This window comes from Calonectris borealis, chromosome 3 (genome assembly GCF_964195595.1).
Source record: "Calonectris borealis chromosome 3, bCalBor7.hap1.2, whole genome shotgun sequence".
Classification (NCBI taxonomy): Eukaryota; Metazoa; Chordata; class Aves; order Procellariiformes; family Procellariidae; genus Calonectris; species Calonectris borealis.
Window position 1 is genome coordinate 2497546 of NC_134314.1, and position 22946 is coordinate 2520491.

Sequence of the window (22946 nt, forward strand, 5' to 3'; positions counted from 1 at the left end):
GCAAAGCAGCACAAATACAATTGGGAAGGCAGGGAGTGGGTGAAAGAGCTATTGCAGGGAGGGAAGGTACATTTGGAGTTGATTAGCCCAGTTAATTTGGCCGTGTAGCACTGACGAATTTAATGTCACTGCACCTTGCTCGGATGTAGCAGCCAGGGTTCCCCGGTTTCTGTAGGCTTTCTGTGGATGTAAACTTCCTGGCGTGCCTGGGTCGTGAGGATTGACGGCTGACCTGCCCCCTTGCCCGCTGAAGTCCGCGAGAAGCCACCCGTATGATTTCATGCTTGTTAGAGGCCCCTCGATGGAGACGCTCAGTCTCCAGAACTGGCTTATTCGCTGCCTGCAGAAAATGGGCAAACTTTCCAGAAAACCCATAGAGACAAGTTATTTTCCATAGTGACCCACCCTGCTAAGTGAGATGCTGTTAAACATTGTGTGTGTATCTGTGCTTTTCGGGCAATATTTCCTTTTTCTTATAACTTATCCAGGACAAAGAAAATTTTAAATTTGTGCTTAATTATGACCCGAAGCATCTATCAGAGAGCAGGAGCCTGAATTCTGCCACATGGTTATTTGCTGCTGAAAAGTGATGACGATGGTGTTTTAGGGAGGTGAGAGAGGTTTGTATTTTTGCTTTGGGAACAATAATATGCCTGAGCTATCTAGGGCTGAAAACCACAAAGAATACCAAGGACTTGAGCTGCCTCACAAAGTCAGCGTTTGGAAAGCCAGCCCTCTCCTCCTGTCTGGAGTTGACCTCTGCATGCTTCTCTCATATGACATGAAGTGCCTGGCTCTTCACTGTGGTTTTATCTCAAGACAGTTCTCGTTCATTAATTCTTCAAGATAAAAGCAAAAAGAGCCTTCCTCTCCTCCCACACCTAATTTATCCCTTTTAGCGGTAAACAACAGATCAGCCACGCACCTACTCCTCAAGTGGCTTGTGCCACTGTACATGATGGAGCAAAGTACCTGCTTCCTCAGTTTGCTTCCCGCGTCCCAAAAGATCTTTAGCACTTTGTAAATGGGAACGCGGTGAGCAGTACAACATCAGCCGCTGTGTGGTTGTACGGATTTACCAGCTTTCTTGTAAAGCTCTGCCCTGCAGTCCCTTGCTCTGAGATTTGGAGGGGGGTGAACTTTGCATCCAGGGTGCTCTGCCATTCGGTACCGCAGAACATAAAAGAATTTGCTCGTAAGCTGGGTATTTCTTTGTGCGGAGGAATGCTTGTGTGCAGCCTGGAAGAATAAATAAAACAATATGGCTGGTTTATTACCAGAAAACAACAGTAAATAATAAATCTAAGAACTAAAAGCTCTATATGTAAAGTAGATTTCACAATGCATTATGCAAAAAGCAAGAAGGCACTAGAGAAGGAAACTGCTGGAAAAAGGCAGGCTGGGAAGATGGACGATCTTGCAGACAGGACAATTAGATGTGGAGTGAATCCCAAGCTGGCGCAGCTTCTAGGGTGACCTTGGGCAAGTTGTTTCTCCATATCTTCATTACCTGCTCTCTGAAAACTGGATGCCGTTTTACTGTCTTAAGGATTTCATCGGAATAAATGGATGTTCTTGAACCACTCAGTTAACCTCAGCTGAGGAGCATGACAGACCTTCAGCAGCTGCCTTTCGCAGAGGGCAAAGCAGGCAGGTACCTGGAAGCACCTGGGGAGAGATTTCTGTAGCTTCTGATTGCCACAATACTGAGCATCTCCTGGAGCACACTCTTGTCCCCGTGCTGCAGATGGGGAACAAAAAGCTGTAAGCCAGACTGTCAGTTCTTCACTTGTCTGCCTTGAAGCAGTTTCAGTTCGCCTTTGCTTTGTAAAGAGGGAGAATGAGGCATGGAGGTTGCGTGATTTCTCCTGGGTGCTGGAGAGAGGCGATGTTAGAGCTGGGGGCAGACCCAGGACATCTTGACTCCAGGTTTCTGCTCGCATTTCTGAGTTACTGCCACCTGAGAGCCCAGACGCAGAATTATACAATCATTTAGGTTGGAAGGGACCTCTGGAGGTCTCTGAACCTGGGCGTTGTCCAGCTGAGTTTTGAATATCTTTTGGCCTCCTATCACAAGGGCCAGCTTTGGCTAAGCAGGTAGTGGCCAGAGCTGCAGTTTGATGGCACTCCCCACCTCCACGTGCTTTTTCATTCTGCTGGTGCCAGAGCCCTGGAAGGTCTGGTTGCTGCCAGCACAGATGGATTTGGGGTTGCAGGTAGTCGGCAGGAGGAACCCCCACTCCCAGCCCTTCCAGTCGTCTTCTTCCCGCTCCCTGCCCAGATGTCCAGTGCACTTCTCCCAATTTTCCCTCCCTTCTTTTCCTTCTTTCCTTTCTGTGATGATGAGGCAACTCAACTTTCATCCTTGAGGGAGCAGCACTCCATTTTACCTCCATGCCTGGGATGGTTAGCTCTACCATCTTGGGTATCGATTTCCCTGTTCACCTGTCATAAGCTCTCAAAAGCACCAGCAGAAGCACACACAGATGTACATCTTGGGGTCTCGCCTGTTGGGGTTTATCAGCGGATGATGCTTCTTCTGGGCTTTCTTGCCATGAAACTTCAGAAAGGGGGACTGGTTCTGAGAAAGATCTGATCCTGAACTTGCCTGCTGGGGCTCTGCAACCAGCAGCAAAGAGTTCATGCTGATTATAATGATCCTTCTGGGAGCTGCAGCAGACTTACCTATCTGTTTCATGCCCGGAGAGCCTGCAGGTCCTGGCAATGAGCAGCTCCAGGGTGGGAGCATGAGTCAAGGGCTGGTGCCCTGGGGTGCTGCATGCTGGAGTGCCCTTGGCGAGAGACACCGTGGTTGAGGGATGAACGCCCTTCGCCCCCAAGAACACGGCGTGGAAAGCAGCTCTCAAAGGATTTGTCCTCAAGTGCCACTTCTAAACCATCCCAAATACCTCTCTGATCCCTTTCTGCTCTCACAGTTAAGGTTGGTGGGGGGTCTGCGAAGGAGAGAAAGTCAGAAAAGCTCTTGTAAGGTCCTGCGTTTTCTTTTCAGTTGCATTTCTTCCCCCTAGCTCTATTCCCCACCCAGATGAGCTGTTGGGGCAATTTGCACATGCAGTGGGTCTTTTTCTTCTCTCTCCTCCCCCCAAGGATTTCTGAATTGCAGGAGGTACATTTGTGAAGACAGTAAGATGAAATGATGCTGTACTGGGAGCACTGGTGCTATGCTGTCAGGGCAGGATGACGCCTGACTGGAGAGAAGGTAGCAAGCATGGTGCAAAGCCAGAGTCCATGTTGTCTGGGACCTGTTTCCAACGGAGTGCACAGGCAGCACAGGGAAAGAGTAGAATGGGTCGAACCTACATGATGCTTCCCCTAATATCAGTCAGCCACTGCCTTCTTCAGCACACGTGGTTTTCTGACTTTGCTGGAGCGAGCACGTGAAGGGGCTCTCTTGGAGTGTTTGCCCAGGAGCCCTTTACCCCGCGCACACCCAGCTGTGGATGGGGAGCATGGCTGGAAGCAGGTTTAGCTTCACACGGAGCTGCAAATGTGGTGAATGTTTCTTGGATTAGATAAAAGCTTCCTAAAGCCATAGATGCTGTTTATCCCCTGAATTTACAGATTACAAGACCTTCTACCGGTTGTGCGTGCAGCAGTGTTGATCGTAGCCTAGGAGAATTTCTCTGTACCCGTGGGCTCTCGAGATGGTACAAATCCCTTGCGATGATCCCTAAGGCTGTAGCATGCGAAGCATTTCAGAGTGAATTTTCCATCTGCTCCTCTTAAAGATCTATTCTCAAACGTACCTTAAAGCATACACCTAATAGATTTGTCCTCCTTGTTCATTGCAGAAGGAAAATCCTCCAAATGCTTCTGTTCCCAAAGTGATTGGAGATTTGGGGTTTAATCCTTTTCTTTGAGAGCATTAGGAAGTAGAAAGTTATCATCGCTGAAGGGCTGTTTTGTGTTCATTTCACCTGAAATTCTTTTCTGAAGCGGGGGAATGTGCTGTATTTTAATTTTTTAGCAAAATTTTCTGCTTCTCCTTTTAAAAAAGAAAAAAAAAGGTGATTTTTTTTTTCCTTTGATTTCATTTCTAGCGCTGGTGAAAAAGAGAATTGGCAATAGAAACTGTCTATTCAAGACTGAACAGATAAAGCACAGGAGCCACTAACACGCACTCCCTGACATCCTTCACCGTTCATCAGGAGGGAGCCTGCGTGACGGAGGTGGGTACAGTGCTTCACTCTCCATGGAGAGTGCTAGAAAAGCAGAAAGTTTGTGGAGGCCACATAGCAGCAATAACACTACAGACCCATCATTTGATGAGAAGGGGAGGGTAGGGATGAGTATGGGTGCATACGGACAGTTTGGGAGCTCTGATTTAGCGAACACAGGATCCCTGCAGATTTTTCTCCTGGAAAGTTCAGTGCAGTCTGTGTCACCATGTTCTGCCTGATGGTTATTTATTGCTGTGCTATGCTCTGGAGGACCGTAAATTTAAGGTTTCCAGGCTCTGTTCACAAATACACTGAGAAAGGAACAATATTTCCCTAATTTTATAGGGAGATGGACAAAAAGAGGTGTAAGCAGGGAGGAATAGATGTGCTCAGGTGTTTGCAGAAGGACCTCGGTGACTGAACATTTGCAGAGTAATGACTCCACAAGCATCCACAGATCAGGCCACCCTGGCTCTTTCTACTAGAAATGCAAAATGAGGGAGAACCTCAGCTATTCCCATAACTTCACCGGCATGGGGAACGCCCACTGTGGAGTTGAGGAAAGCTGGGAACGCAGCCCAGGATTTGAACTAAGATGTGACAACGTGCCCGAATAGCAGTTTAGTCTCACAGCCCTGTGCCATGGGAGAAGGAACTGCAGCATGCAAACCTGTCATACCTGAGAAGTCGGTCAGATTGGCATTTGGGAAGAGGCTCTGGTAATTATTGAGCTTCTGATTTCCCCAAGAGCTCTTCCTTCCTCTTTTTTTTTTTTTCATGTGTATGTAATTAGGTCTATCAGGCAGCAACGTTGTGTTATAATGTCAACAAGAGTTTCTCAGTGTGGGGCTCGATCAGTTTAAAGGACTAAATAGTACTGGGAGTGAGAGGAATGAGTTGGCTGGAGAGCCCAGCAACTAACCTGTTTCTTCTCCTCCAAACTTCTTTTTGGGAACTATGGAAATCAGCAGCCTTTTTCCCCAGGGCTGCTTATTGCTCTTAAATACAATACTGAAGTCTCTCTTGGTAAAACCACAGATTGGGTTTTTACTTTGCTTTTTTTTTTTAAAGTCCTATTAACAATGTGTTACAACCTCAGGCTCTATCGAGTTGTTGAGGAATAAAGTCTTAGTAATGAAGAAGAGTCTGAGAGTGTGTCTAAAGTGCTTGCTTTATCACCAGCACATATTTCATACTGACAGTCAATACTTTTAACTGATCCCAAGCCACGCATGTTGCATTTCAAATCCCTCCCCAGCCTGCTCTGGTCTCTCCCCTGGGGTCTTTTCCAAGCTAGTGGCAGAGTTAGTTTGTCAGCTTCAGGTTTCTGAGCATACGGATTTTTTTTAATTCACAGCTCACGTTTTTAGGTCAGGAGGATAAAGTTTGTTCTGTGTCAACTGAATGGAAGGACCAGAGGAGCCACGGGAAGGATTAGGTGGCAGAACAGCTGCAGAGGATCATGTGTGGGGCAACGGATTTAGCTTTTCAAGAACTCCAGTTGCCATTTTAGGGAGTCCAGTTTGCCATTTCATCACTGTTTAGGGCTCATAAATGGGCAAAGCAGTTAAAACAGAACAAGGTTTAGATGCAGTCTGAGCTGATAACCTTTGCGACTGCCTTTACTGCTTGTGGGGCCGCAGTTTTCTGTGGCCAGACTGAAGCAGCACATGCACATGCCCCTTCATGGTTTCTCGGCCGCTTTTATGTTCCCTTGTTTCTGTGTTATCTCAAGACCTTGCAGGGTTTGATTGCACTTATCCCATGGCACCCCTGAACAAAAAAAACAGCAGAGCTTTTTTTCCCACGTGTGCCTTGAAGTTTGCCTGGTTTTTAGATTCACTGGTGTTCGATTGAGCGTGCGCTTGGAAAAAGGGTTAGTAGGGCAGCTCTCATCTGGCCAGATGTTTGCAGAAAACCGGTAGCAATTCTAGGATCTTTGCAGCCCCTATGAGACCAGGCTGAAATAGCAGGGACTGACCGACTGGTGCATGCACACAGGCAGTGACAGCATGAGCTTAATTTCCTGGGGAGAGCTTAAAAAAGGGGAAGAAAAATAGTCTTTAAAAGCTTTTTTAAATTATTTATTTTTGCCTTTGTACACTGGTGCATGCTAAAACTCTTCTGTTGCGTAGCAGCGGTCCCAGAGGCATGATACAAGAGTGCTGCTATTGCCAGGGCTCCCTGTGCCTGACTGACAGCCCCGCGCGGAAGCGCTGGGGATTTAAATTCATCACCAGCCTCTCTCCCAGCCTGGGCAAACGCAAGTTGGTATACAGAGAATAGTATTAAAATGTCCTGCCAGCAAAGCCGAAGCCTCCCCCATCTGCCCGCAGCGACTGTGCTGCCAAGATCTGAGAAAGCTGATTTAGCCTTTTCCTGACTTTTTAGCCCTTTTATCCTCCCGGCTTTTTGAGATTTACACCAGTGCTGTTTGCCAGACAATGTTATGAATTCTAAATCTGCCTTAATTTTAAGTGTCCGTACTGTTGTGCAGCTCCCAGTTGCGGGTCAGGTTGGGGGGGGATCCCCATTTAATCGTGGGGTGTTAAGTTACCGACAACAAATAGGCCTTGTAATAAAATAGGCTTAGGAATTGTCCTTTATTAATCCACTTGTTTCCTCTTTCATTATGATTTTTCCTGGTTAAAATCAGATCTTCCATTTATTTTTTTCTGACATGCACTTGTGTACTACTCTGAAAATTATTCCTGACTTCCCTCTGCTCCTTTAAGGTGAATTTCTGTTTTGCTTTGGCCCATTTCCAGATCTCTGTTTTAGCTGAGATTTGCTTCCTTGCCTTCTTTCTGCTAATTCTCGATGAGTAGATGAGAGGAGTATTAAATAGATATAGTGAAAAATGACCGTCACCAGTGTAGATGACTTTCCTCTAATTAAAAATTGAAGCAGAAATGAATAAGCTTCTCTTGAGGCTGTGCAAGAGTTGACGCTAAGCCCAGCACTATATTCATCAGTCATATGGGAAGTCCGGTATATGAAAGAATATCCCAGAAACTTAGATACCTCGGAGGATGCTAATAAAAGAAAAGGGAGTGTTTCTAGTGGCAGCGTATTCATCTGGCCTAGATTTAAATCTGTTGGCATAGTCCGAAAACAGAGCTGAATTTGCCATGTCCTTGATTTTTATGCCCATGCTAGGTAGGCATTCAGTGCCATAGCAGAGTTTTCCAAACAAAAAGCCGTATCTAATCAAGGTGATACCGCTTGGGTGGTGTGGTACCTAACGGATCCTAACTTCAGCATCTTTGCTTTGATGTACAGTGTAGACTTTTCCAGTTTTGACCAGAAATTCCCTCTCATATGCAGCAAGCCAATAGAGGTAATCGTAACCAAGGCGAGTACGTTCCCTTTAAACTTTCTCTTGCAATGAATCAAAATTTTCCAGCAGGAAATGAAAGCAAAACACTTAATCTAAAAATTCCTCATCAGCCCTAGTCACTAGACCAGAACAATAGTGATTACACTCAGTTATGCTGTACAAATTCACAGCACTGCTGTGTCCTAGGATCACAACATGCCATTAAAAGACGGGTAGAGAGAGCAGGTGTACATTAATACCTCCATTTTGTACATGAGGAGACAGGGGCTTGCAGATGTTAAGCAGCTTCTGCAAAGTTACACAGCAAGAAGTGGTGGAGGCAGAAATAGGAAACCAAATCCAGAGGCTGTGATTTTTCTGGTCTGGCCACTGAAGCATGCAACCCTAACGAAAAGCAGAGTGCCCAGAGAAATCCACGTGTCCGCATCTAATGAATCCCATCACTTTCTCAGGTTTACTGGTATTAACCCCGGAGATGTTAGACATGTACGAAGGTTGCTCTTCTGCAGAGAGGACAGTTGCTTTTAAAAACTAGCAATGTCTTAGGTCACGAAGGGGTCGTTTTGTTTGCATTGTCTGAATATATGATTGTTCTCTTGTAGGAATGGCAGAGCATCAGCCGTGCAGCAGCGATGAGAGAGACTGACATTCGTATGAGTCTCTTCTGGCTCCTTCTCCACAATGGCTGGTGCCTCTGCATATTCATTGGATGGTAATGCAGGATGTCGAGAGTAGCCGTAGAGTTTGGCTTGATCCCATTGTGTTTTTCTTCTGCCGGTTGAGACTTTGAATCACCATGACAACGCTGTGACACTTCCAGCAACGGTTTCCCGCAGACCAAGGGTGGGCTGGGGGTGGGTGAGAAGGTCAATGATTGAGTCTAACAGGATCAAAAGTTGCGCCTGCAGCAAAACGACTGTAGAAAAGCCGTCAGCACGACAAGAAGATGAAATTCCCCTTCTATTGGCTTCTCATTAAGCAGGCACAATAACATTTTTTTCCAAGAGACTCGCTATAAAAACTCTTTTGGTTATGGCTACTGATCCAACGTGATTGGGCACGCAGCGACTTTTGAACTCATGACTGGATATACGATGTTGCGGAATGGGGGAGTGGGGAACGGAGGCCAGCCGTGGGTGATGAGATGGTCCAGTCGGATCCGGCTCACCTGGCTTAGTTTCACCCTCTTCATTATCTTGGTCTTCTTTCCCCTCATTGCCCACTACTACCTAACCACCATCGATGACGCGGACGATGCCGGCAAGCGCATCTTTGGCCCTCGGACCGGCAACGAGCTGTGCGAGGTAAAGCATGTGCAAGACCTGTGCCGCATCCGCGAGTCGGTCAGCGAGGAGCTGCTCCAGCTGGAGGCCAAGAGGCAGGAGCTCAACAGTGAGATCGCCAAGCTCAACTTGAAGATCGAGGCCTGCAAAAAGAGCATTGAAAATGCCAAGCAGGACCTGCTGCAGCTGAAGAACGTCATCAGCCAGACCGAGCATTCCTACAAAGAGCTGATGGCTCAGAACCAGCCCAAGCTCTCCTTGCCCATCCGGCTGCTGCCAGACAAAGACGATGCGACCTTCCCCCTGCCCAAATCCATCCGGAACTGCAGGCTGCACAACTGCTTTGACTACTCGCGCTGCCCATTGACATCTGGCTTTCCAGTCTATGTCTACAACAGTGACGATTACCCTTTTGGTAGTTCCTTAGACCCTTTAATTAAACAAGCCTTTGAGGCGACTGTCAGAACTAATGTTTATGTTACTGAAAATGCAAATATTGCTTGTGTGTATATAATTTTAGTGGGGGAAATGCAAGAGCCCGTAATGCCAAAACCTACTGAACTAGAGCAACAGTTGCACTCTTTGCCATATTGGAGGACTGATGGACATAACCATCTCATCATCAATTTATCAAGGAAATCAGAAACTCAGAACTTCATTTACAACATCAGCACAGGGCGTGCCATGATTGCCCAGTCAACCTTTTACGATGTGCAGTATCGACCGGGGTTTGATATTGTGGTATCGCCTCTGGTCCATGCTATGTCTGAACCCAACTTCCTAGAAATCCCGCCCCAGGTGCCAGTCAAGCGTAAATATCTGTTTAGTTTCCAGGGGGAGAAGATAGAGTCTCTCAGATCTAGCTTGCAAGAGGTTCGCTCTTTCGAAGAGGAAATAGAAGGCAATGCCCCAGCTGACTACGACGATCGGATCATCACCACCTTGAAGGCTGTTCAGGACAGCAAGTTGGACTTTGTTTTGGTGGAGTTCACCTGTAAGAACCAGCCTAAGGCGAGTCTGCCCACTGAGTGGGCTCTGTGTGGAGAAAGGGATGACAGACTAGAGCTACTGAAGCTATCTACTTTTGCACTGATAATCACCCCAGGGGACACCCATTTAGTGATCTCCGCTGGGTGTGCCATGAGACTGTTTGAGGCTCTGGAAGTTGGAGCCATCCCGGTGGTTCTCGGAGAGCAAGTTCAGCTACCCTATAATGATGTGATCCGGTGGAATGAGGCAGCCTTAATCATACCAAAGCCACGTATCACAGAAGTGCACTTTCTTCTGAGAAGCATTTCTGACAACGATCTCCTTGCCATGAGGAGGCAGGGCCGCTTCTTGTGGGAGACCTACTTCTCCACCTCTGACAACGTGTTCAGCACAGTCTTAGCTATCATAAGGACTCGAATCCAAATCCCGGCTGCTCCTATCCGAGAAGAAACTGCTGTGGAGATTCCCCACCGGTCTGGCAAAGCTGCTGGTACAGACCCCAATATGGCAGACAACGGTGACCTGGACTTGGGGCCTGTGGAAACAGAACCACCCTATGCATCTCCCAAATATCTCCGCAATTTCACCCTCACTGCAATGGACATCTACAGGAATTGGAATTCTGCTCCGGGGCCTTTCCACCTCTTCCCCTACACTCCCTTTGACCCTGTTTTACCATCAGAAGCAAAATTTTTGGGGTCTGGGACTGGATTTCGACCAATTGGTGGAGGAGCAGGTGGCTCTGGGAAGGAATTCCAGGCTGCTTTGGGTGGCAACGTCCCCCGGGAGCAGTTCACAGTAGTGATGTTGACTTATGAGCGGGAGGAAGTGTTGATGAACTCCCTGGAAAGGCTCAATGGTCTCCCGTACTTAAATAAAGTTGTGGTAGTGTGGAACTCTCCCAAGCTTCCCTCTGAGGATCTCTTGTGGCCAGACATTGGCGTCCCAATCATGGTAAGAAAGATGTAGCTACTTTGGTCTCGCTTCCTGGTGGGGGTTGTGCATTAAAGTTGGCTGTAGCTCTTCTGTAGTGTCTCAGCTCAGCTTAAGTCATCTAGGACAGCATTCATCTTGTGTGGTTGTAGATGTCTGTACCTGGTCTGGACTCTTATCAACGGAGGAGAACAGGGAGATTACAGGTATGACTCATCTGACCCATTTTAGGTGTTTGCATGAGAATGCCATGGCTGGTGCCCTAGAAATGCCTATTTCTCTCCACCAGTTTTGAAGGGACGCCGACGTTCAGAGGCTCTGTGGATCTGTGAACTTAGGCAGGATGAATTGCTGTCATGAGAAAATTCATTTGGTGGCCTTTGGGTTATGAAATAGAGGAGCTGATACACATGAGAGCCTAAATTGTACAAATCCGGGATCTTTAGAGGTGCCAGGTGTTTAGCACTCATGAAACAGTAATTGCTTGTATGGAGCCTAATATGAATCTCAGGTCTTAAAGCTAGAGATTCTTGTTTATTGAAAATCTTGCTTAGGCTCTTTAAGTGTCACACTGTGAGGCCAGTTGGCCCCTTATAAATACCTCAGTAGTGACTGCTTCTGCACTTTACCAGATAAATCTTTTACAAAAACGAAAGAGGGACCCACTGAAGCCGTGCCTACTGCAAGGGCCTCAAAAGTAATTTATCACTTTATATTACAAGGGATGGCAGAGAAGGAGGTATAAGCCAAGGCCAACATGACCATTAGAGCTTCCATGCTCCAAAGGTTGTAACTGGGTTTTGCTTAGGTTTGGGTTGATTATTTTTTTTCCCCAGGCAAACTGAAGAAGCAACACCTTCAAAGACTAATATTCATTTTCATACCCATCTGCTCACTTGCATATTGGTAGTGTTGCTTGTAAGGAGTTAATTCTCCCTAAGTTATTACTTATGTATGTGTGTATTTATTTTAGGACTTCTCTGTCATCCCAGCATAACTTTCTGCACTGGCCATTGTTAACAATCAATTTTAAATATAAATCTCCACGTGCCCTCGTAAAGAGAGCACAGGCATAGAGCCGCTAACAAGAAGCAACATTGTGTTGTCTGAATCCGGTCATGTTTAGAGGACAAATGGAAGGATAATGCCTTACAAATTAGGGAAGGGAAAAATAAAAGAGGAAGATGGTGCTTAAGTACGCAAACCGCGTGTGGTTTATGTGACAGGACGCTACTAAGCTTAATAGCGATGTGAGCTTTATGCTTCATGCAAAGAGATTCATTGATTTAATATTTCGTTTTATTATTATTGTGATGAATAAATCCTTCTGCTCACATTTAAAAACCCTTATGGTCCAGGGACAACGAGGAGAGAAAATTGCTTGGATAATTGCAAAATAATCTTTCACATTAGTCCTGTTGAATGCCTGAATTCTGCAAAATCTTCGCATTGTGTCTTCTGAAAAACTGTGTACTTCTTCAGAGCTGAAGAGTGGGGATTGTTCTCTTTGGAGTTGCTAATGGGTGTTATTTGTGAAAGAAAAATACGTTAATGCCTTTTTTTACTCTGCTCTCATCTGCACATCTATTATGTTGGAGGCCCACTGGCTTTTTTGGGGACTTCGACACACACGAGTTGCTGCCTTCGAACCACACGCTGGGGTTTATGCTGTGGGGGATGTTCAGCGCTGCTCCCTTCAAGGGGAGGAAATTGTCTTCTGTCTGTTTTGGGATGTTGGGTGGTAACACTCTGCTCACGGCCAAGTGCCAGGGAATGGTTGGAGCACAGCAAGCTTCTGCTGCGGTCCTTTCTGAAGGAGCGTGTTGGTCTGAGAAGAGGTATGCTTTCTTCCCATTTTTCTAAATCCCAAAGAGCCTAAGTCTCTTGGGATCTCCTATAGGAGGCTTAAACCTTCGCAGCCTCCAGGCGTCCGTCCCACCAAAGAGCTTGTTGCTAAGTCCGTATCCAGACTGGGTGTTTAAATCACATTGGGAATCTGTAGTATTCACCTGTATGGATGCTTTAGTGTGGTAATGATATAGAAACTTACCTGGGCTTCATCAAACAGCGACAGATCCTAAGACCCACTGTGGAGAAGGGCAACAAGAACTTGGGGAGTAGAGGTGAGGCTCTATTTGAGCCTCGGTGGCTGAGATGTGGGCTGTGGTAGCCAGGGGAGGAGGCAGGTGGATACATGGGGTTGGCGAGAAACACAAGCCCTTACGACTGCTGATGTCAAAAGAAACTGCAGAGCTGTGAATCTGATTTCCTTACGGGGAAAAAAGTGTCTTTTGATGGGGAATATGCAGTTCTCTCACATCTTGAAGCAGTGCTGTATCTCTATGTAACAAATACCTTCCCAGTAACATTGGGGCACAAGGAATTGCCCTGTGTTCAAGTCCCAAAGCACAGAGCTACGCGGAGGAAACTTGAAGAGAAGCGGACAGGGTGGATTTGGGTGCCCTCGCCTTGCTTTTGAAGTGGGTCCAGGCACCATCTGACTGCGAGGAACAGCGCAACAGCAGCACATGTGCGTCGGCATGATCCATGATCAAAGCACCCGAAACCAGAAGGTTATTGAGGTAAATCGCAGCCTAATGAGACGAAGCAACGTGTGTAGCATGTTCTGGGCTGAAGGAGCCCTTGGAAGCATAATGTAGTCCCACGTCCCACCAGCAGCGCCTTGATGGGACTTAGGACTACGCTTTAGCTGTGCGGCTTTGTGCTAGCAGAATACCCAAAGGAGAGTTGGGCTTCCTCCTTTAGCCTTACTGCATGGTAGGTAGTTCATTGATCAGTTCCTTGAAACTTTGTTTGCAAACTGTGCTGCTTGGTTGTGATTTGGTCTTCCAAAGCAGGTAATGTGGTTTCTTTTCCCTCGTGGGCTGGGTGTTAATCAAGAGCAAAACTTGAAGCTGTGTTGGATCTTTGAATTTTTCATGGATAATGAGATAAACAGGGCTACAGAATATATTTGATTTTTAAAAGCTTTTACTTAGATATACATTTCTTGTGACAGCATAACATACTAAAAAATCAGTAAGATTCCTTAGCTGCACAGGAGTCTCTGATAAAATACTCTGGCCCTGTACTGAGCCTGAAGTGACTAGGTGCAAATATAATTTAATGTACAGTTGTGTGTGTAGTCATTCAAGGTTGCCCCTGGAACAGATGTAGGTAGATTACCCTCTAATTTAAAGTGCGTTTGTGCTGGAGTTGAGCTGTAAAAATTGTTCCCATCTCACGTTGAATAGTATTGCAGCAAAAAACAAAGGCTGTAAGTGAGAAGTCGTGTTTGTGCAAGCTTAAAAACTTCCTTTCTGCAAGTGTTTGTATCTCTAGTACTGCATTAGGAGAACTTCCTCAGACAGAAGAACCTGGAGAGCGTGTCCCTACCAGCACCAACAGCGACATTACAACCACTGCTTAACTTTTGAGCACCTCGCTGCAGCGTTTACACAGCATTGATGCATCCTTCAAGATTCGTCCTTCAAGATGTCTGCGGCATCTGGCAAAGTCACAATATACTCAAGGAATTAAAAACTGCCCGGACCACCGATCCCTGCCGGCAGTTGAGCAAGGGTGAGAGCCCTCCCGTACACAGCAGCGCTGCGGTTGCTGAAGTCCCCGGCATGGTGCTGCTCGCACCTCACCAGCGAGTGCTGCTGCTATTTCCATGCTTACAGGGAAGAAAAGGGGAAAGGAATTTGGATTAAATCTCTGCTCTGAACAGGTGGAAAGATTGCACTAGGGTTTGAGTGAGGTGGCGATACTTGGCTGCTGCTCCAGCACTGCCCCTGCGTGCACATTAATCTTGGAAAGATTTTCAGTGGCGGAGTAAAGAAGGAGTCATTGAGAAGATCTGGCTTGATCTTGGGATAGAGACTTCCAGCTTCCCCTTTCAGCATCTCCGCACTCAGGATTTCTAAATAGCGTACAGGCAATGACAGGAGAAACCTTACTTTTTGCTTTGCAATTCCTTGACAGCATTTTCATCCACATGAATAAAAGTGAAAGGAAACAAGTGAAACAAAACACTCAGGCAACCACACATCCAGCCCACGCAAATGGTAATAAGATGCACCCAAGAAGATTCAGATCCTGCTGTGCTTTGCGGTGTGCTCGGCATCGATGTGCTGCTGCTTTCTGGTTGCTGTAGGGCACTTGCTTGCAATTCGTCGGCAAATCTGCAGCATAGGTGCAAGTCCAGATGCTTAATAAACCCCATACGTGATTTTAGCAGCTCTTCAAATCCTCCAGAGCTCGTTCACCATCCATCTCCCATGCAGCTCTGAGCAGGACGTGGTTTGGGGCAGGGGCACCGGACTCATTTCCTTATTTCTGCTCTGGTTTTAATCCTAAAAACCTAAAAGAATGAGTTGAGCTTGAACAGCCAGAGTTACCTGAAGAGTTTGGTTTAATATATTTAATATGTATTTCAGAAGGCTGCCCGTGCTGCATATGCCCTCGGTTCGATGGTGAAAGCACAAAGCCCCAAGCAGCGAGGTGATTAAGCTCTGGAGCAGCTTGCACTCAAAACAGCCGCAAATCCTCTAATGCAGCAATTAAATTATCCATTTCCCTTTCAGAAACTTCCTTAAAGCCCCCCAGGAGCTGCAGTCCGAGCCAGGAAAGCAAACTGTGCGCTCAGCAGCCTCTCCTTACCTCCTCTCCTACCCACATTTCTCAGCCTGTGTGTCGTGCCCTGGAGTTGGGAGGAGACCGAGAAGAGAAGACTGAGCTCAGGAAGACCCTAGATTTGGTTATAATCTCGAGTAAAAAAAATTCTCGGCCCGTTGTATGCACCCTCTGCCATCCGACGCCAGCATCTTTGGGTCTGTCTGTCTCTTAAACTGGACAAAGATACATTTTCAACACTTTTTTTTCCTCTGTCCTTAGTAGCGTAAGAAGAAAACACCTTCTTTTAAGTAAAGGTTTTGCTAGCCAGAGAGAGGAACTGCTGCTTTCGAACTGCGAGGGCTTAGTACTGTGTTGCCAGCGCAGCGATTGCTGCTTGCCAAAGGCCACAGAGGTCCAAGAAACATGAGAAGAAGGTTTGTGGAAGACAGACAGCTTAATGGGGACAAATGCTTCACCTCTTTACAGGGGTGTTTGAACCTGGAACAGTGATTTCCAAACAATGTTGCTTTTATTTCTTAAGGCTTGTCTTATTTTTTTCCTGTCCTGAGCCCTTTGTACGCAGCTCAGGGTGGCTGCTGACATTACTGGTCTCAAATCCATCACTTTGGGTGCGTGGGCTGGGGGGTGGTGGCACCATCTGAATGTTTGCTGCCTGCAAACTTCTCAAACAACGTAATTTCATCTGAGATTTGAGCTGGTTGGGCTGCATATGTTGGAGGCAGAGGAAGAGTGGGATTTATCCTCGTTAGGCTGATAACTGAGATTTTTGTACCAACCTGAAGTCGGGATGTGTTGCTGGGGGAGGATCAGGACTATCTAGCTGTGTCGTTGTTTTACTTTGTTTTGAGCCAGCGTAACTTCTCTCCCGCTTTCCCAGCAACAACTGGCTTTCAGTTGGGTTATTTTGGAAGCCCAAGGGCTTTGCATGGGCTGCCCGAGTCATGCGTGGAGCGTTGCCTGTGAACCCAGCTGAGCTGCAAAAGGGCTTCCCACATTTGGGGCTAAACCTTATTCAGCCCAAAACAGTATTTTCACAACCTGTGCTCATGTTCTAAGAAATTACAGCCTGAACTTCCAGCTCCTCTTTCCTTTCTGCTTGCGTGCAGGTCCTTCAGTGACAGAGCCGTGGCTGGAAAAGCCTTGCAGCAGTTTGCTTTCTCCTCTTCCTCCGGGGTTAGGTGGTGTGTGCTTGCAGGCATTTCTGAGCAATTTAGCTGGGTTCACTGCCAATGCCAGCTCCTGTGGCTTTCGGCAGTGACTAATCCTTTCCTTCAGCTTTGTTATAGAATAAGTAGCTGGCTTTGATCTCTGCAGCCAGTTCCAGTGGCGTAACGTCCTTTTCTGCTGGCTTGGTGGCCGGCTGAGAAAGCTCATTCAATTTAGCTGCTTGTTTAAAAAGGAATAATCTTTGGAAAATTTCTAATCCGGAGGCATTGCTGCATCTGCAGACCTGTTTGGCTGGCCACAGTGTCCCTTGAAATGCCACTTGTTAATCAGGAGCAGACTGGGGGGGACATGCCGTCATGACTTTCCCTTCTGTTTGGGCAGCGTCTGTACAACCGTTCTGTGCTGAGCTCGCTGCTGAAGACGGATGCCTTAGGTTTGCACGTCCTTTCTAACAGAAATGTTTGAAGGTGCTTTGGTATCTCCATTTTAAGGAGCACGATGGGGTCCCTAGGTGACGCTTCTGGCTAAGAGGAGGAGGAACAGAACCTGGTCAGACTGTAACATCAGTGTGTAGTGTGCCATGGTGGCAGCATGAGCTTCTCTGCTTGTCCTTCAACATCACGTTTGCTTTTCTGACAAGAGCAGAGCCAACCTTGCAAACGAACAGCTCGCACAGTCACCGGTAACTCGAGCTAAACTGGAGTGGTGGGTATGACCCAGGGTGTGAGGTCCTCAAGGGGACCATGAGTTAAACAAGAATATAAAACTCTCCATACTGATCACACCACCATTTCAATTGATCTTTTTGCTTCCTGGGAGCTTTGCATAAATACCGGCTCAGGTCCTGACCCAACCAGGTACTTATGCGTGTACCTAACCCTTCCTTGGTGACGTGACTTGTGCTTCGCTGGGCCGACTCACCTGCTGAAGTCCTCGGTGAGTCAGAGCTTTACACTGGGCACTTACTACTTTTCCCAACCTTACCCTAGCTCGCAACTCTTGTGTACAAAATCAGGAAGAACCCAACTTAACTTTCAGGTCCTGGGTTGCATATTGGAGTGGGGAGCTACAGGTTTTTCTTCCAGAAGGAACAATTCGGGCTATGCTTCCCATGACAAAATCAGCTGAGAAAATCACCTTGTTTCTTAGCACTGAGTCACTTTACACAGGAGATTTGCACCATCCGTGGGTTAAATGGGCCCCATACAGTGCACCAGCTTTACCGGCAGTGTGTCACAGGTTTACGAGTTAAATTTCTTGATGAGAGCAATTTTATAAGGCAGGGTGATGTTGCACGAAAACGTCTGTGTGCTGCTGCCGGGTACGTAGCACCACCTGCTGCCTGCAGAGCACGGTGCTGCTGGAGAGGCGGATTAGTTCTCAAATCTCTGGGAGTTTTGCTGTCTCAAGATATATTTTTACCGTTGTGTAGCAGAAGAGGAAGGAGCAAATTTGCTGCTTAGTTTACCTGCGATGCTAAAATCCAGGTGCTTGTCACTGTAGGGCCTAAGCAAAGGTGCGGCGATGCATGAATGTACGCTGATAATGTAACAAGCAGTGCCAACTTCTTAGGGATTTGCACGCTGAATATTAACTCAAACACCCTTGCAATACTCCACTGCTATTGCCTAAAACCAGCGCTTAATCCTCTCGCGTGGTTTGTAATAGCTTTTCCATAGACAAAATGTTACCGTAGCCTCAGCTCTCCGAATTCCCTTGGTGTAGGATATAGCTGATGAGGTCGGTGACCAGAAGGAAGGTGTTACTTTGGGGCATTGGAAGGGGAAAACAAGGGAGAGAAGCATCCTTGTACATTACAGTGTACATAATCGGATGGTTTTTCTCATGCATAAAAGCTTGAAAATGCCACGGGTGCCAATCCCCCTGTATTGAAGCCTTTAACTATCGACATGAAAGCTGTCTGTGCATCTTTAAAACACTCTCTGCTCTGGAGCAGACTCTGTCACAACTGCTAGGGGACAAAAGCAGCACGATAGGATTTGGCGCCAGAGTCAGTGCAGCAGCAAAATACCACATTGTTTTTCCAGGGCTGGATTCCTGCTACTTTTAGGGTTTGCATGGTGGCCTGCATGTGCCTGTTTAAATAACAACAGAATATTTAATGTCCCCAAATTTTTCCGTACAGTGGAACAAGCATGGGAGGGGGGAACTGAGCATGTGGCTGCATTTTCTCTGCTTTTTTCCTTCTGTTTTCACCTCTGTTCATTTTCTGTGACTTCGTTATTGCAGCTCTTACTTAGTATGGCACTGTGTGTTGACATCCACTTCAAGCTATGCCCTTCTTCCGATAAAGTCCCAGAGCCCGGTTATTTGTGTTTCCTTTCTTCCCATGCTTTTAACTGTTTTGGTGGAGTGGTTTTGCTGTGTAAAATGATTTGATTCTGCATTCTGTACAGGTTGCTTTGTTTGTGAAGTGAAGACAGCCTTGTCTTCCAGAGTAGCTATAACTTGATGCGGTACCACAAGAAATGGATGGGCCCCAAGGCACAGGAGAGAAGGAGCCAGTGGTAGTCACCGAGGTCGTGAATTTGGCTTTGGCTTTTGGATATTAAATAGGTGGGACAAAAGAAAATCTGTGTTGTTAAAGTTTGCTGGAACGGGAGGGACCTCGTGGGGCATTGGGACATCAAGGAGACAACTGTGAAGACATGAGGTTATAAAGGGGAAGGTAACTCTTGGATACAAGGTTAGAGAAAGAGATGAGGAGCAAGAGAGAGGTTTTAATCACTCTGCTTGTTATTACATGTCCGGTGTAGCTCACAGATGCCTCTCCAAGCTCTGTGGGATCGATCAGCAAAGATATTGCAGCTCTCAAATAGAAGATGGTGACTTATTCCCCAGTTTGCCCGTGGGCTGGCGATGGTGCAGCACAGCAGCCACAATATTATTCACCTCCTGGACCGTCTCTTACCCCTTTTCCCCACAGTACCTGCCTGTATCTGGCGAGGAAGCAGATGCTGCTCTCCCTTATCTAACTGATGGATGCTTTTTCTTCAATTTTCTTGAAATCAAACTTTGCGGTTAGCGATAAGGCATGGGGAATCTCCTTGCCGTGCTGTGCATATGGAGCGCTCTCCTCTCCAAAAAGCAGCGCCTGGCTCCTTCCTGTGCTTCTGGAGGAGGAAGTTCATCTCGTGTGAAAGCGATCGATAAGCAGAAAGGCGATGGGGTAGCTGGATTCAGAACCAAGGGCTGCAGTTTGTTTTCCCGTTGTCTTGACTGCTGTATCCCTGGATTCGGTCCTGCTTCACTACAAGTACCCAGAAAGGATGGAGCTTTTTTTTCTTCGTGATGACAGTGAGGGGATGTGATTTTCAAGAGCATAAGAGATTTCTAGAGAAAAAGCAGTAGTTTTAAGTCACTTCCATGCATTTAAAGCCTTGAGTTAATTAATGAAAATCTGTGTTACCCTGTGAAGAAAGGCGAGGAATATTTCCCTTCTTCTGAAACTGGCACAAAGACCATAAGCAACGAGCTAAGGGCATCTTGCTAATAAGTCAGAGGGAAACTGAGGCACAGAGAACAGAAAGCCATGGTCACTAAAGTGTGCACTTTATAAGCTCATAGAAATGCTGTAGAAAGCTGTTTTCGCCTGTTCCCAGATTTATTAGCAGCAGAAAGATGGGAAACCTGGTGTAGCTGTTCTTAGGCTTCACAGATAACATTTTCAGATCAAAATAGTTTAGCAAAGTCTTCAGGTTACTGAATGCTTATCTGAATTGAGCTCTGAATTTTTTTGAGGTTCGTGTAGGAAAGGGAAATGGGTTTTGTTCTCAACATTGAATGTTTAAAGCATTCTGGGCAGGGAGGTTCAGTTTGCCACTTCGATGTGAGGGGTCTAACCATTACTTTGATCTCCTGAGCTGCCCAAAGCCCCAGCTGGTGGAAACCTGCCTCATCTTTACGGTAAGGAACAGCCCCATTTTTTACTGTGAAAAAAGAGAGCTAACAGGGAACAAGAAAAGCACTTTTCTGGGGAATATAACAGCTGTAGACTAGATAATTCTTTGCAATAGGGCTCATTTTTCTCTTGCTCTGAATGCAGGTGACAAAGCAAATCGGTTTCAAAACACTGGTAATAATTAGGTTGATTTTATCAACCTGAGATTTATAAAGAAATTTATAAAAGGAATTGTTTTTAATTATCCCTCATTTATGTGAACTCTGTAATTTCTAACACATGCTGGTCCTTAATTCCCAACTGTGGATTGTGGGAGGTGGTTATGGTAGTCTGTATTCATCCCAACCGAGTGTTTGTTAGTAATGTATTAACTACATCTTGGTGGAAGCATTTGTTCCCCCTTGATTTTATTTTACTTTTTAATTGACTAGTGGGAAGAGTTTCAGGGCAAGCCAAGCTTTGAAGAACATGATGTTCCCCACCGCAAAACCCATGGTTTGGAGAGCGTGGGGATGGTGCTCCTCTTGCTACTGCCTTTTGCTCCTCTGGGTGGAAGCAGACGGTGGGCTGGTGTGGGACATGGACCAGGTGAAGTAGGATCCACCCATGGGATCCAGCAATTAGGATCCAGCATTTGAAGCCTTCCAAGCAAAGGGAAAATCTTCAGAAACCCGTCTGGAGCTTCTATCCTGGCTTGTCATCTACGCCACGTCAAGCGAGAAGGCATTTATTGCTTGCTGAGGCGAGATTGCATGTTTGGTGAAACTGCTTTTCCCCTTTATTTGACCATGTTCAGGGTAATATAGCGACCTTATTCTCTGATATTTGAGTTGATGGAAATTGCTTTTCTCCATAAGCTGTACTCATCTCAGAGAAAAATGAGAGAGAAAATGCTGATTAGGGAATCGTGGTATGGAGTTGCTAGTTCTTTTCTTCTAACATTACATAAAAGAGCTCTCATCTCTGGATAATGGATTTGAGGGCAGACGTGCTGGCAGAAGGCTGTCTTCATGTCATCCGGACCCATCAGAACTTTCCCAGGGAGATCTCAGCCTTCTCATCTCAGAGGTCCCCGGAAAGCTTCCAGTCTGGAATAAACCTGGAAGCCAAAAGTGGGTTTGCGTGCCTGAGTGCTCTTTATGGTTGCTGCTCCCAGCCACGTAAGCATTAATAAATCCTCTGTCCTCTTCCCATCAAAAAATAACCTACCTGCAAACTTGATGGCTTCCTGGCTCTGCTTCTATACCAAGTTTATGGACAGACTTTAAGTAGCTGCTCAGTTAATAGTCTGACCCCAGTCCTTCCTCCGTTAGTTGAGATACAATGTTCATTTTGATGCCGTCAGCCCCCAGATATGAATGCCTGCACTAAAGCTCTTCTAGGGTGGGACACAACAGCTTTTAAATGCTGAACAACATCACCAGGCATCATTAGACCTAATGGATTCCAAACAGTGAGACGTACCAGTTTTAACAAATTTAAAAATAATCGCACCTGCTCTGCCAGGCATTTTGTTTTACTGCTGTAGTGGAATCCTGCTTGACAGATACCGAGTAGAAAGAGAAGGAACCTGCTGAAGAAGTAATTGCACAACAATACTGAGGATTTGCACTGATGAAAGTCTCTGTTAATTAAAGCAGCCGGGCTATCAGCCAAAGAGCAAAACGTGGAAAGATAAGCTCTCCCTCACTTGGTGAAGAGAAAGAAGGTATTTCCAATAATCCCCTGGGACCGTATCCCTTGGGTTTCCAGCACTTTCTTCTTCCACTGGAGATGCTCTGACTCTCCCTTGTGCGTTTCTGTATCTCTAAGATGGATGTTGCTGTGTTTCCTTCCCGTTGATGCTGATGACCTGGTATTGCACGGCAGCTGATGGCGTGGCAAGAAGAGAATACCTGAAGGATGCTCCTAACCCGCCTTGCTGACTTTTACACGTCTTGCAGATGAGATGTGACAGCCCCTCTCAGATCCATCCCTGAGCTCGCAGTCCATTTGCTGCCAGACTTCTCAGCATGGACCAGGGGATTAGCAACGTGTCTTTTCCAATGAAATTAGAAGTGCATGAATTAGCTAGCGGAGTCTTAAGAGTGAAGGGCTGAGAGAGTTCTGTGCTTCAATACTTTAGAAGTTTTTGGGTTTTGCTTGTTTTTTTAAATAAGGTCAGGGCGTTGCAGTTTGTGCATCGTTCTTAGGCTCTTATATGGCTCTTCCAGGCTCTCATATGGCTCTTCCAAGGAGGATAACATACTGAGATTGTACCTGGTCTGACACATCTCCCGACACATCTGCGGTGAGCACTCCACCTGCATAGCGCAGCTGGGAAGGTGAGGCAGGGTCACTGAGTATTTTTGCCAAAATAAGGTCAGGCTTTCCCATTCGGTTCCTCTGTGAGCTGATCGGGTTTTTCTTCTTTGTCTGTACAGGCTGTATTGCATGGCATTTCTGTGATGAGTTCAAGTACAGGAACAGGATAGTCCTGGCCGTGGGCT

The 22946-nt window shown here is 46.4% G+C and overlaps 1 protein-coding gene across 6 annotated transcripts in view; it reads left to right on the plus strand.

The window, feature by feature from the left end:
- EXTL3 (exostosin like glycosyltransferase 3) overlaps window positions 1-22946 on the plus strand; it is a 142254-nt gene that overhangs the window by 98506 nt on the left and 20802 nt on the right. For 5 of the 6 annotated variants that reach the window (XM_075144806.1, XM_075144804.1, XM_075144803.1 and 2 more), the window contains 2 exons: window positions 4062-4190; window positions 8124-10748. In XM_075144806.1, coding sequence (XP_075000907.1) covers window positions 8601-10748 — 2148 coding nt within the window. In that variant the 5' untranslated portion in view covers window positions 4062-4190; window positions 8124-8600. The remainder of the gene's footprint in view (window positions 1-4061; window positions 4191-8123; window positions 10749-22946) is intronic. The other variant, XM_075144808.1, reaches the window with a different exon arrangement.